The sequence below is a fragment of the Ochlerotatus camptorhynchus genome, unplaced genomic scaffold, assembly GCF_037179485.1.
Source record: "Ochlerotatus camptorhynchus isolate MF236.1 unplaced genomic scaffold, CSIRO-AGI_Acam_v1.1 ptg000729l, whole genome shotgun sequence".
NCBI lineage: Eukaryota > Metazoa > Arthropoda > Insecta > Diptera > Culicidae > Ochlerotatus > Ochlerotatus camptorhynchus.
The window spans coordinates 52309-67722 of NW_027041203.1; the positions used below are offsets into that span (position 1 = coordinate 52309).

The 15414-nt window shown below is 38.1% G+C and overlaps 1 protein-coding gene across 1 annotated transcript; it reads left to right on the plus strand.

The window, feature by feature from the left end:
• The first annotated feature begins 12042 nt into the window (after positions 1-12042).
• Positions 12043-14060, plus strand: noc (no ocelli). Its single transcript, XM_065238172.1, has 2 exons — positions 12043-12522; positions 12626-14060. Exons 1-2 carry the CDS (start codon positions 12436-12438, stop codon positions 13991-13993), a joined length of 1455 nt encoding a protein of 484 aa, XP_065094244.1. The 5' UTR covers positions 12043-12435; the 3' UTR covers positions 13994-14060.
• Positions 14061-15414: the final 1354 nt, after the last annotated feature.

A 15414-nucleotide genomic window follows, 5' to 3' on the forward strand; every position in this document is an offset into this window, starting at 1 on the left:
CTACTAATTTGTTAAATATTGTATCATTTTCTATTAACACAATGGATAAAGGAAATTATGTAGAAGCATTACATACTGATTTTAGTAAAGCATTTGATAGAATTGATTTTTTTTTTAATTTATCTAAGCTACGGTTCAATCACGGGTTATTAAAATTGGTTCAGCCTAACTTGACTGTTAAAACACAAAAAAGTAAGATTTGAAGTTTGTCACAAGTAGTGAATGTGACAACTTGTGCGCTAAAATGTTCTCTTGGTGCATTACTGAATGAAGGTGGGTTATTCCACGCACTTTAATCAATCTGATATTGTTCATGCTAATGGTTAAAACAAACGAGTAGATATGTATACTTATTTTACCTGTATGTTCTAGGCAAATGTCAAAAATGTACAGCTTTTTGTAGATTGTAAAAACAAAACAAAAATAAATTGAACGAGAGGTTACGTCATTTCAACAGAATCCGTTAGCTGTTAAGCTAACATCCTACCAAAGCAGCACATTTCCTTCGAAATAAGTTGCTGCAACTTAAATGTGACTAGAATAAGTTGCACACAAGTATCCACAATTGTTAAGTGACAAGCGTGCTGCTAGAGTACCTCGCAAATAATTATTTGTTTCATCGATTTACATGACAATTTTGAAGAGCAAAGACGTTGAACAGGTAAATACAATTGTTCTCTGCCATGTTCATATCATAAATCAACTAAACGTTTCAAAATCATGTTTTAATTACAGAAATATGTATGTGCGGAAAAAAGGGAACTAGATGTTTAAATGTTGATAATTCCGCTAATTTGCATAAAAATGCTCTGAAAAAGGTGAGGAAAAGTTGTTCAGTACTACACACTTACTTTATTTCGATGGAAACCAGCAAAATTTTGCTGGATTTTGCCGAGCTGGATTTACAGCAATCAATCCAGCAAAAATGAACTTTGCTGACCTTTCAGCAATCTAATTTGACAGTTATTTTGCTGGATTTTCAGCAATTATTTTTATTGACAGCAGTAGGATTTTGCTGTACTTTCAGCATTATTTTGTTTTGTTTATTTGTTTTAACAAATGTAGGGGAAATGGCTCTAATATTGGCCTATGGATCTAAGATTGGGTCCATCGCTAAACATCTGCCATTTATCAATTTTATCTAGATGAACGCGTCATTGGGACGATACTGATAAATATTTTTGGTCGCTATTGAAAATTTAGTCGATAGCTGAATTTATGTATGGGCCCAAATTAGTGGCATTTAGGCCGACATTACATCCATTTCCCCTGTATTAGATAATTGATTTACAAAAGAAATTTTTTGTATTTATTAATACTGCAGCCTATTTTATGATATAGGCATGGGTGATTGATGTTATTTGGGATTAACACAATGTATGGATGAATGAACCCCATCAGGTGAGGGAACAGTCGGTGATCATTTCTGGATTGCTTTAGATAGCATCTAGAAAAGATACATTCATAATAGAGTTTATTTTGACTTACTTTAATGAGGATCTAACCACTCTCGAAGATGAATGTTTGCAGGAAATAGATAAATACTGTGTCAATAATGTTGTCACCTAACTGTTTACCAACTTGTGATGCACGTAAAAAAGTATAAGTCTAACTGACACATAGCACTTGCTTATTTTACAGGTTTCTAGCAATAAAAATACGTTTACTAATTTCCCGCACTTCAAACAAAGCGTTGCTGGTATCCAGTAAAAAATAGTTTTGCTGGACATTATTCAGCAATTCAAACTGCTGGAAGGCGAATTCAAAATTTGGTGTGTAGGTTCAATAAAAAAAAGGCCAAAAATATATGCTTAGGCAGCAAGTAATGTTCAAAAATTTGATCCTGGATTATTTTCCATGGGGCTGCAACTATATAGCAACTATGTTAAACTGCTATGGCATGTTTTCATTATGTGATTCATTGGTTAAAATTACTAAATAATTACTTCCAAACAGGGATGGAAATCATTCACATTCATTTCGTGCATTCATTACATTCATTTGCCTCTAACTTTTTTCATCAGCAGAGTTCCGTAAAATAGTGTTTGAAGCTTTTGTAGGCTTTGATATTAACTACATCTTTTGTAAACAACTCAAATTTTAATCTCTTATGCATGATGATTCAGAACGATAGGCACCCGCCATTGTTTTTCAGTGAATGTAAATTGCATTCACTGAAAAACAATAACATATTCTGCCAGCTCTATTTCATCATGCATAAGAGATTCAGATTTTAATTAATAACATAAGTTGTAGTTAATATCAAAAGCTACAAAAGCCTTATACATCATTTTACGGTATTCTGTTTATGAAAAAAGTTAGAGGCAAATGAATGTAAATGAATGCTTGAAATGAACAATTAATCACATATCAGACATTTTGCTCATTTCACCTCATTTTCCCACACAAACTCAGCCAATTTAGTCCAAAGCAACACTGATAACACTAGTTTACAAAACAACATAAAAAGTGTGAACTTTAGTGGTTGACCAACGTTTCTAATGCAACATCCTACGCTGAATTCAATGCCGTGGTCAGAAAAAAATAAAGTAGAGCCATTTTTGAGATATACAAAAATTTTGATTTTTTGAATTTTGGACAAAAGTACGATTACTAAAATGTCAATATCTTTGGAACTAGTGCACCAATTTTAAATCTTTTTTTTATGAAAGTGAAGCTAAATAAATTTGCTATCGTTCACAAGAATATTATGTCTTAATTAAAAATTTAATTTTGAAGTCATTTAAAAATTTACAGCATTTTTTTTTTATTTTTCCTGCGAATTTTCCATAAAAATCTTGTTTTAATCAACATTTTTAATGGGATAAAAAAATTCAAAAAATCATTCCATAATTTATTCTTAAATTCCATTAAAAACTGGAGAAAATGAGCCTTTAATGGATGAAATCGGTTGGAAATTGTCAAAGTTATGAATTTTTTTGTAAAATCATGGAAATTGAATGTTCCAAGATTGGCCGTTGTCCCGCTCCTAGGTTCATGCACCACTTCCAGTAAGCCTTTCTGCGGACGTGTACGCATACGGTGCATTTCACTAACACTACCAGCTGTCACGCAAAATTAAATGGGATATTTTCAACAATATAATTTACGCTAGTGTTTGTAAGACCGCTCGGCGAGAACCTAACGCAACCAACTCAATTTGACAGCTTTCTTTCTTTAACATTGCTTAACGATGTATACGACAAAACGTGAATTCAAGTGTAAAAATGATCCTCAAAAGTTTTGTTACGCGTGAGGCAACTATATATTTACAAAATCGGTCAATTTCACTGCTTCGTTGCAAACTGCATACAGGCTTTATTTTAAAATTGATCCTGGAGACTTTGACGAACCGTGGATTCCAAAAGTATTATGTAGTTCGTGCAAAACGTGCTTGGCTAGGTGGATGTCAGGCGCAAGGTAAATTGATTTTTTGAATAACTATCATATAAACAATTTATGTACAGCATGGTAGTGCTTTGTTCTTTCCTGATCGACATTATCTTACTTCATCTATTTTTGATAAGTGTTAATGTCTTACTTACTAACTCACTTATTTGTTATCTGTCAGTCGCTATTTGTCCTTTGACATGCCCACCATATGGCGTCGACCGTTTTGTCATGCAACGGATTGTTATTTCTGCTTGACAAAAGTTAAGCAACAAGGACGTCACAAAACAGTTGAGTATCCACAAGTGGCTTCTATGACAAAACCTGTTCCACATTCAAGTTCGGTCCCGTATCCTGTTTATCCAAAGCGGAAACGAGCGCCCTCTGTTGAATCGACCGTTACAAAAAGTGAGGAGGAATTCAAGGAGGAATGCGAGGAAGACTTCGAGGTGGAATTGGAAAGAAGCCCAAAACTGTTTACACAATCCGAATTTAATGATTTGGTGCGAGATCTCGACTTATCGAAGGGGAAATCCGAATTGCTGGCATCACGCTTGAAAGAACACAACATGCTGAGCAAGGAGGTCAAAATTTCTTGTCACAGGAATCGTCACAAGAAATTTGACAAAAATAGAATAATCTACAAAGGACCAGGCATGTTTTTGCCATGACGTAAACGGCTTGTTTGAAGAGTTTGGTGAGCCATATGATCCAGCTGAATGGCGTTTATTCATCGATAGCAGCAAGTTGAGCTTGAAAGCCGTTTTACTGCATCAAGGGAATGAGAAACCTTCTATTCCATGCCGTTAATATGAAGGAAACGTATGAATCAATGGCTCTATTGCTCAATTTGATAAATTACAATCTACATAATTGGAAAATTTGTTCCGATCTTAAAGTGGTTGCCATGTTGACTGGATTGCAACAGGGATACACAAAATATATGTGTTTTTTGTGTAAATGGGACAGTCGAGCTCGTAAGGAACACTACGTCCGAAAAGATTGGCCAAAACGGGATAATTTCACAATTGGTAAAGACAACGTTAAAAATGATCATCTTGTTGTAAAAGAACGCATAATACTTCCACCACTACATATAAAACTTGGGCTATTCAAAAATTTCGTCGAAGCGTTGCAAAAAGAAGGGCCGGCATTCCAGTACTTGAAATCAGTATTTCCAAATTTATCTGACGCAAAGTTAAAGGAAGGTGTATTTGTTGGCCCACAGATCAAAAAACTGCTCAATGATTCCGCATTCAATACAGTTTTGACACCAGATGAGGAAGAAGCGTGGAACTCGTTCCAGCGTGTTGTCACAACCTTTTTAGGAAATTTCAGACGCCCAGATTATGAGGAAGCCGTCGATGAATTGCTCAAAAATTATGAGAAAATAGGTATAAATCAAAAATATTGTGTTTGTTACATATAATTAATTTCAAATCCTTTTATTTCACTGAACACAGGTGTGAATATGTCTTTGAAGATACATTTCCTACATGGATTTTTTCCCGGAAAATCTTGGTGACGAGAGTGATGAGCACGGCGAACGTTTTCACCAACAAATGAAGATGATGGAACGTCGTTACCAAGGGTTTTGGGATGAAGCAATGATGAATGACTATTGTTGGTTTCTGATTCGAGAAACAAGTTCAAAACATCGAAGACAAAGTCATTCGATTCTCAATCATTTTTAATAAAACCTAAATAAATTTCTTTTGTATCAACTCGGTTTTAAATCCTGATATGCCTTAATCAAATTGATATGTAGAGAAAAGAATCTCCCATGAAAACTTTACATGCGATTTGGATGCTTACAACGACACCTAGAAAAGGAACTCTAAAGCTGTTGTATTTCAGCAACATTTTTAAGTGTTTTACAAAAATGCTCATAACTTCGACAATTTTCAACCGATTGTCGATTGTCTTAATGGACTTTAAGAATAAATTATGAAATGATTTTTTGAATCTTTTTATCCCATTGAAAATGTTGATTAAAACAAGATTTTTATGGAAAATTCGCAGGAAAAATAAAAAAAAAATGCTGTAAATTTTTAAATGACTTCAAAATTAAATTTTTAATTAAGACATAGTATTCTAGTGAACAATAGCCAATTTATTTAGCATCATTTTCATAAAAAAATATTTAAAATTGGTGTACTAGTTCCAAACATATTAACATTTTAGCAATCGTACTTTTGTCCAAAATTCAAAAAATCAAAATTTTTGTATATCTCAAAAATGGCTCTACTTTAATTTTTTCTGACCACGGCATTGAATTCAGCGTAGGATTTTGCATTGGAAATGATCATCACCTTACCGAGTTCAAAAATGCTGTAAACTAGTGTAACTAAATAAATACTTGATCAACCAGCATCCAAGGATTTAGAAATCTATCCATACATAGTGTTTTACACATCTCTTCGATACAGTTATAAGAAATTAGGACAGCACAAAGTTCAGATTTCTTTTTACTTTATTAATTTATAACAATTTAAATGTTGGGACCTTATTTGGTAAAGCTTTTAAGAATACTGATTGGAATATAATGTAATGAAATAAAAGGTTATATAATAATATAATGAAAGATGTTACGTACAGATTAATGGAAATGAAATTTAACTCGACGTGAACACGAAAAACGATGGAACGTCACGAGTCCGATATTCACTTTCAAAACCGCTTGTCAATGGCAACCCGCAGGACATAGAGCCAGTATGCCAGTCGGGGACGGGATTCAGCACAGACGGGATTCAAACGCACAGCCTACTCTCACTTACTTTATTCATTCTCTTATGGGAGACGAACAAATACTACACAATAGGTACGAAATTGAATGAATAAATGGTCTTCAAAAATGATCTACCTATGCCCATTCATTTTCTTCAAATCCTTGGATACCGGTAATTTACCGGTATTACCGGTACTAAACCTCTCAGTACTGTAATACCGATACTATCAAAAAGGGTCCGGTATTGACAACCCTAGCCTTGGCGTGTTACGACTAACTTGCCTCCATACGTGAATCACTGTTGCCTACTTGGAATTGACACCTTGAAAAGAAGAAGACGCAACGCGCAAGCTGTGTTTTCTGCTAGGGTGATTCTCCTGAACTCTTTCAGCAGTTCTTCATCTACGCGCTTGAGAGTGACAATACAACAATATTCCATATAAAGAGCATGAATTTATAAAGAGACGACATCTTATCCATTTGACAGGTCTTCTGCTCGATTGGAATGACTTTTCCTATGACTTTGACAGACAATCGATTGTTCCAATTTTGAAATGTCGCCTCTTTATAAATTTAGGCTCTTTAATTCCATACACCTCTCAGCTCGTAATCGACAATATGGGCTGAATGAACCTATCCGTGCCGTCGATATTACGTTTAATGACGCTCATGCTTCGTTTGACTTTAATGTGCCGTTAACTGTTTTTATTAAAAATACTGTCCTGATTTTGAATGTTACTTGGTTATATTATTATCATTTTTATTCATTAAGAGAAACATAAAGGGTGATACGGTCAAAATTTGGTCAAGGGAAAACGCGTGTAAATCGGTGAAATCGTTTATTTAAAAAATCAAATTAAATTTCTTTTTCAAGTTCAATTAGTATAAAATTCAGGAAAAATATTCAGTTAGGCTTCCGCTTTTCCAAATCCGAATTGCCGGGCCTTACGCTTGACCCCTGCCATCAGATTTTGTACAGCCACCTTGTCCACCTTCTTCGCCGCAGAAAGCCAGTTTGCCTTGAACTGCTGCTCGCCCTTAGCAGTTTTTTGGTCTTCTTTAGGTTCCGCTTGACAATAGCCCAGTATTTCTCAATTGGGCGGAGCTCTGGCGTGTTGGGAGGGTTCTTGTCCTTGGGAACCACCTGCACGTTGTTGGCGGCGTACCACTCCATGGCCTTTTTACCGTAATGGCAAGATGCCAAATCCGGCCAAAACAGTACGGAACAACCGTGTTTCTTCAGGAAAGGCAGCAGACGTTTATTCAAACACTCTTTCACGTAAATTTCTTGGTTGACAGTCCCGAAAGCTATGAAAATGCTGCTTTTCAAGCCACAGGTACAGATGGCTTGCCAAATCAGATATTTCTTTGCGAACTTTGACAGTTTCATGTGCTTGAAAACATCTGCTACCTTTCCCCTTCCTTTTGCCGTATAAAACTCCTGTCCCGGAAGCTGCTTGTAGTCGGCTTTGACGTAGGTTTCGTCGTCCATTACCACGCAGTCAAACTTCGTCAGCATCGTCGTGTACAGCCTCCGGGATCGCGCTTTGGCCGTCGTATTTTGTTTATCATCGCGATTTGGAGTCACTACCTTCTTGTAAGTCGATAGTCCGGCTCGTTTTTTGGCTCGATGCACGGTTGTAGACGATACACCCAGCTTATTTGCGGCATCTCGGAGAGAGAGGTTAGGGTTTCGCTTGAAACTACCGGCAACTCTCTTTGTCGTCTCAGCGGCTTCCGGTTTTCGATTTCCCCCCGATCCAGACTTCCTGGCTGTCGACAAACGTTCCCCAAACACTTTAATTACATTTGTAACGGTTGATTTGGCAACTTTTAGCGATTTTGCCAACTTTGCTCGGATTTTCGCGATGCGCGAGCAAAATTTTGTTACGCTGCTCTTCTTGCTTGGACGGCATTTTGACAACTGAAGAGTGAATTCCAAAATCAAAATAGGAGCAACATTCTACACACACACGCCTTCAAAATGAGGGGTGTTCAGGTTTTTTAAATGCAAAATTGAAAGAAATACGTCAAGTTGATATTGACCAAATTTTGACCGTATCACCCTTTAAGCCAGATTATTATTATTATTATTATTATTATTATTTGCTCTTTAAAGGAGATTTTCAGTCGTACTAGCCCATTTCCTTCTTTGATTAATCAAGAGTGCAATAAACAATATCAGATCGTGGCCAATGCGGTCTTGAATCCTCATAATGACCTACAATAATCATACAATTTTTTTGATTGTTTATATAATGTAGAAACATTTATTTATCTTGATTAAACAAAAAGTGATAATTGTCAAGATTTAAAATAAATAACAGTGTTGTTTTCTTTTTTCCTTTATTTAACGTCGGTCTCTGTTCCGCAATCTAGTGCCAATCACCGACGGACATCGATTACATTGACGGCAATTGAATGTGCAGGAAGGTAGCTTCCACACCTGCGTAAGATATCGTACCCATTCAACAACACACATGGGGCGGGACCAACGGCTTTGCTTCCCTTCTGAAGGAAGACGTCACCAGAGTTTTTTATGCCTCAGAAAAATCCCACTGACCTCGGCTGGGATTGAACTCATACCCATTGGGATGAGAAAGCAGTCACGCTTACCACTACCTTACCGGCGTCAGTTAAATTGCAGTGTTGAGAATATATTTCAAAAAATCTTATGTCGTTCTATCACGCTTGATTTTTGTGGACATAGGGAAAAAGTTGGCTTCGGCAATACCTTAACCTATTATCGTCATACAACGTCCTTGAGTGCTCAATTTTGGCATGTGGATACATTGTGTTTCAGAGCAACTATTGGTCAAATTTGAATGCTCTAGGACTTTGTTTACCCCGACGATAATAGGTTAAGGTATTGCCGAAGCCAACTTTTCCCCTATATCAGCAAACAAACAACAGCGAAAAAATGTATAAGCTGTGATGTCATTGCTACAAATTTAAAGCAAACAAAAGCTACGATTATCACCAAACAGTGGTGAGTTTGAGTTCAAGATTTTTGCTTTACACCAAAACGCGCCCCGAGGCTTCAATCACCACTAGCAGCAATAACTGTGTGACGGAACGGAATAAATTTTGAAGCATGATATTTTGTTTCAATATCACGCATGATATTGAAAGTGTATATGAAAGTAAGAAAATGCAATTTTCCAATGATTATACCATCACTGATAAATTGGTAACATGTAGTTTCCTTAAGCATGAATTTAAGTTACATACGTAAATACACTGGAATCGAATGTGCAGGAAGGCAGCTTCCACACCTGCTTAGATTATCGCACCCATTCAAACACACATGGGCCGGGACCAACGGCTTTACTTCCCTTCCGAAGGGAGATTTTAAAGCCTCAGAAAAATCCCACTGACCTCGACTGGGATTGAACTCAGACCCATTGGGGTGAGAAAGCAGTCACGCTTACCACTTCACCACTGGCACCGGCTAACCATATAGTTCACTCTTCAATTTTCCATACATCACTCAGGAGACAGAAACTTCATGTTCGACACACCACCAAACGTCAGAATAGTCAACCAACATGCATTTGATTGAAGTCGAGGGGTGAGTGAGTTGCAATTATTGCACAAGAATAATTCAATTTAATTACATTAACTACAATCAGAAAAAAGGTTGTACGCAAAGATTTTTAACTGGTATTGTTTCCAAACGGTTTTTCAATGCAGAATATACATTTTAATACTTGCATTACTTTTCTTGTATCTATTAGCACCTAGGAGAATTGATTTGAATATAATGGGCGACATTAGCAAGTTTATGCACTAATTTTTATCAACTAGAAAAATACTCATGTGAGTATACTATAATTTGACCTAAAATTTCCATTTTTCTATTTCTTAACGAATTTAATCAAACATTGAAATTATCAAACAAAAATAGGTTTTAAAAATAATGTATACTGAATATAGATTTATATCTAACAGTGGCATGCTCGCATTCTGATTCATCAGACATATATTATTCAATATATAGACGAATCAATGTTCTGAAATAACTCTACTGCGTTAAACTAACAAGAAAAAAAATGTCTCTCAATACCATATAAAAATGTGTGCGGAGAAGTATTTCAATATTGTTGTCACAGGTGAAAACAAAAAAAAACCTACTATCGAAAATCGATTTTACTCTCGTTCGGTACGTTATACATAGTGTCGGAGTAGTGCGCATTATAGCGCGTCATTGTGCACTACTTCCGACACTACGTATAACGTATATAAAAGCGGTTTTCACTAGATGTCTTTATTTAATTCTACCGCCGGCATTATAGAATATTCCGGGTCATTTCAAATTTGTTGATTTTCCTTGATTTCTTTTTCTTTTGTTGACTCTTCTATATCTCATTTATCTTTTACTGGCATAGCTAGAAATGGTTAAGTGATTGGAAAAAAAATCAACACTTGTAGTCGTTGTGAGGATGTGAGGAAAGATTGGTAAACTTAGAGAAAATGACAAAATGAGGTGCCTGAGTTATGATCTACTGCTAGGGTAAACGCTCCTATAGTTGCGGTACGTTAGAAGCGTTAGTTTCCTATAGTTGTGTATTGCGTCTCCATACACAACTATAGGAACCTAACGCTTCTAACGTACCGCAACTATAGGAGCGTTTCCCCTATAACGTACCACCGCCTTCCATCATCAGCGCCGTCTGCCTTTGTGCCGCGGTTATAAGCCAAGCAGCCGTCACCAGACAGATGAACCATTCAGCTCGTTGTTTACCCCTGAAGTGGTTTCCCGCAACGAACGACGAACATACAAGTGTGTCATGGTACGGTTGTAGCTATGCCAGCTCGTCGTGGTGTGTTAGCAGAAGCAGCAGCAGCAGTAGCGGTCGCGTCAAAAGAGCGAACGCCGCGTCAACTTTGGTCGGGCCAGCTAAAAGGAACGATTTGGCTGCCATCAACATCAACAACATCATCATCACCACCCGCCATCACCGACAATGCCGAGTGCGATGATGACAACCGTGCTGTGGTTGGAGAGCTATAAGGCGGTTTATTCTCGTGGTTTCATATCATCTTGGGTGGCAAACCAATGAAGATAAACATAACCGAAGAAGTACCGCGGCGGAGAAACACTGAATCGATGTGAATGGAAATGGGAGTAATCAGCTGCTACTCTTAAGTTAACAATGTTGCCAGATTATATGGATTCAAATGTAATTAATGTTTTCGGTTTCGGTGGTTTGGGCTCGTCAATGAATCGTTTAATTAGGTTGAATCGTTTAATTAGGTATACCAGGAACGGCCTGGTATTTGCAGTTTTTTTTTATGTTTGTGGTGTTTAGTCTCTAAATACTAATATTATAGTCATACCTTTCCATTCATTTAGTCGCGCAACACTGAATCCCCACTCCACTCGATGAGCACATTTAAACAGTGTGAGTCCAATGTTCTTCTCTCAGCATAAACATCAACAAGGAGAGCGGTTGTTTTCTGAGAAAATTGCTCTTTTAATGGTTTACTTGTTATGCTCTTAAGGTGTATTCAGATCTGAGCGATATTTCACGCGCGGAGAGAGATTTTGCGAAGGTACGAGAGGGAGAAAAGTACAAGTTGTCTCTCTCATTCGAACGCACATTTTGCTCCGTTCCGCTAATGTACGCTTAGATCTGAATACACCTTTATGCTCAATTCAGCGAGCCAGCATAACGAGTTTGCTCAACACCATTAAGTGTGAAGTTAATGGGCAGAGGAAGTAAGAAATAAAATAAAACTCGTTCTGAGTGAGACAGACAAGCATACTTGAGTGCCATGTGCGTGAATGAAATGAAAAAATCTCTCTCCTCTCTTTGCTACTTGTGTGTGTAAAGAGGGGCGCATGCTTCCTAGCGTTGCGATTGGCCGACGGCTCAGTCGAGATGGAAACCATGATGAAAATGTGTATTCGCTCGTCGTAGCCATAAATCGTTTCATGATATCCAGTTTTCAGTTTGAGTTTGTCTTTCGGGCCGTAAACAGCTCTTGCCTAGAGCTCAGAGCGTAAAGTCATTTGAGATTGTCAGAGAGTAGATGTTTCCTCTATGTGGTTAATGCTGAAGGAAGAGGTAAACAACATTACATGAATACTGTTTGAATGAAGATAGTGGAAGCTATTGTCAGCTGCGGAATCGTGTGGTGCAGGAGAGTTATCTCCGAAAAGCTTACCAGTGTGTGGGAAAGCGGAAAAGTGATATCTACAATCAAAGGATAATAATAGAACTGTGGATTACTATTTGTGAATTGAATGAACAAGGAAAAATAAGAACAAAGTGGTTACAAAAGAATTCAGAAATATTGGAGTACCTCAACAAATGGTCATACTAGAAGGAGCAGCAATGTTACAAATTGGAAATAATCAGTATCTGCAGCCGGATTACATGTCACCGCTGCCAACCTCGGTATGTTTCAAAATTACGATTGATATTATTCTATATAGCTTCCTTATTTGAAACAAAATGTATTTCTTACTAACTAATTTCATTTTCTTACACTTTGGTACAGTTGGATGCAAAGAAGAGCCCACTGGCACTGCTGGCACAAACCTGCAGCCAGATCGGTGCTGATTCTGGGAACATAACCGTCAAATCGCTGGTTTCTCCATCGGAAAAGAACAAAAAATCATCATCTTCGTCTTCGTCTTCAGTTTCATCGGCCGGCTCGGTTGAAAACGGAGGACACTCTAACAACTCGAGATCCCCGTCGGTGAAAACAGAAAAGTCGGATTCCTCTCCTGAGATCAAATTGGCGTTCAAACCATACGAAATGAATGTGCTTACCACAAAAGTGAAGAATGACGATCGTCCTTCGTCTAAAATGAGTAGTGGAAGTGATATAATGAACAACAACAGTGTGAATCATGCTAATAATAATGATGTGAAGAAAGATATGCGCTCTTCATCTCGCGGAAGTGCTGAATCGCCTCGTGCTGGAAGTGTTAAGAACAGTGAAATGAGTGAAAATGGTAAATGTACACCCGAGGGTAGCAGTAGAAAGACAAGTTCCCCGAATGACCGTGACAAAACAACTGCTAGCCCTATCATACGACCGGGTGCCGAAGTTATGCAAGCTGGAAAAGATATGTCGGGATACAAACCTAGTGCTTACGGAATAAACCCACTTACTGGATTACCATCACCGTCGGGGATTGATCATACGAATCCGGCGTTCAGGCCTCCTTTCGCTGGAGCCTTCACTCATCACCATGCTGCAATGTTAGCGGCGGCATATCCTGGAGCCGCAGCTGCTGGTGCCAATCCTTACCTGAGCTACACAAGGGTCAAAACTCCATCTGGTGGTGAAACCTTGGTACCAATCTGCAAGGATCCTTACTGCACAGGATGTCAGTTCTCAGCGCATAATCATCAAATGATGATGGGTGGACAATGTCCAGCAGGTTGCAGTCAGTGTGACCATCAGAAATACAGTCTAGCCATGGCTATGGGAACACTACCGCCAGGATATCCTTATCCACCCGCTGCTACGCAACCTGGTCGTCCCTACATGTGTAACTGGGTTATGGGAGATTCGTACTGCGGTAAACGCTTCAATACCACAGACGAACTACTGTCTCACCTGAGAACTCACACAGCTAACCTATCGGATCCGGCGGCATTAGCCTTACAGCAACAATTGATGCCATTGAGTGGCATTTTTCCACCGTCATCACTACACCGAGGATATCCAAATCCTCCTCTGAGTCCACTTTCAGCTGCCAGATATCATCCGTACGCTAAACCTGGGGCGCTTCCAGCGGGGCTTTCTGGGTCACCGTATGGAGCGGCTTTCAACCCTGCTGCATTTGGGCAGTACTATTCACCGTACGCAGCTGCCTTGTACAGCCAACGAATGGGAGCAGCAGTTCACCAGTAAAAGCACTACTTTCCATTCGAAGAATGCCCAGGTGTTATTTTCTATGAATCTGTGATATTAACTTTATTCTTTATTGCAAAAAGGATAAATGCTGGAAGGAAAAAAAAAGAACTGTAGTGAGACTAAAATGTCTAAAATGTGTATACTTAATCGTGGTTGTAAAACTGGTTTCAAGATTGTTTTGCGACAGATGTGAACTGAAACTCAACCAAATAGATCAAAACGAAGAAGTTTCTTAAAACTAGTTTTTAACCATGGTATCCAAGCTACTTTTCTAGCATAATTGAAATAATGCTGCTGTAGAACTGAACCCGTCGGCATTTTGTGCTTTTAGTTTGTGAGAAAGTTCTTAGCCGCAAATTAGATTCTCATTTAAACAGTAACCATTGGGTGAATAATTTATTGTTTCAGTTACAAAACAATTGCCAAACATTGTAGTTTTTAGTCTGATTTGTTTATTTTTGCTTGTTAAAACTTCAATCCGTTTACACCTAAATTGACACATAAACGCAAGAGTTAAAGACTGTAGTGATTTTTTCATTGCAAAATCAACACAAAGAACAAGATGTACAGCCAACTCGGAAATTATAGAAACAAAAAAAGGTACATAAACTCAAGAAGAAAGCCGCAAAAAGCTCCATTAATTACCTTTAAGTGTACGTAAAGAAATAAAGAAAAAGAAATAAATGATTTTATAAAGAAAAGAAAACCAAATGAGTAAAATTCAAGTTATTTCTCGTTTTTGTAATTTATTAGTTAATTACCGAGTCTTTCAATTAGCACCCCATGTCGAGCAAATGGCGTCGCCGCTGTCCAACGTTGTTTGTCATGTTGTCGGAATAAATTCCGCTTTTTCTGTTGCCGTTTCCGTTTCGCACATTTGTTTTCCACTTTGTCTCTGGGTTGTCTTTCCACCTTGAGTATCTCTGCTTCGTTCTCCGCCGCTGGCATAAATCTCTATGAAGCCCACAGTGTCATGTGTCGCCGTTTGTCGTTATTGAGGTAGCTTGCTTACACCGTTGGGTGCTCCGGTTCAGAGCACAGCATAAAACGAGAATGAGACAAGAAATAATAAATTTTACTTGGTTGAACGTTTTCCGTCCCTTCCTTCCGATTGCATGCGGGATGTGGATGGCTTTCGAAAGCCAGTGCGCTCAGTCTGCAACATGGAGGTGGTGCGCCGAATCACACTCACACGCACACACACACATACACACGCAAACACATCTCGTTAGCTTGGATGATTCCCGGTGCGCACGGCCAACTGAGATACTCTTCAAATACATTAATCACCCGCACGACGAGGGAAACGTCAGGCAAACTGAAATTTATGTGTAATTATCTTCGATTATACAGTCGTTATTTTTCGCTCCTCCGCTGGCTGTCTTGTGCCACCGCGCTCAGAGCTCAGCTTGCTCATT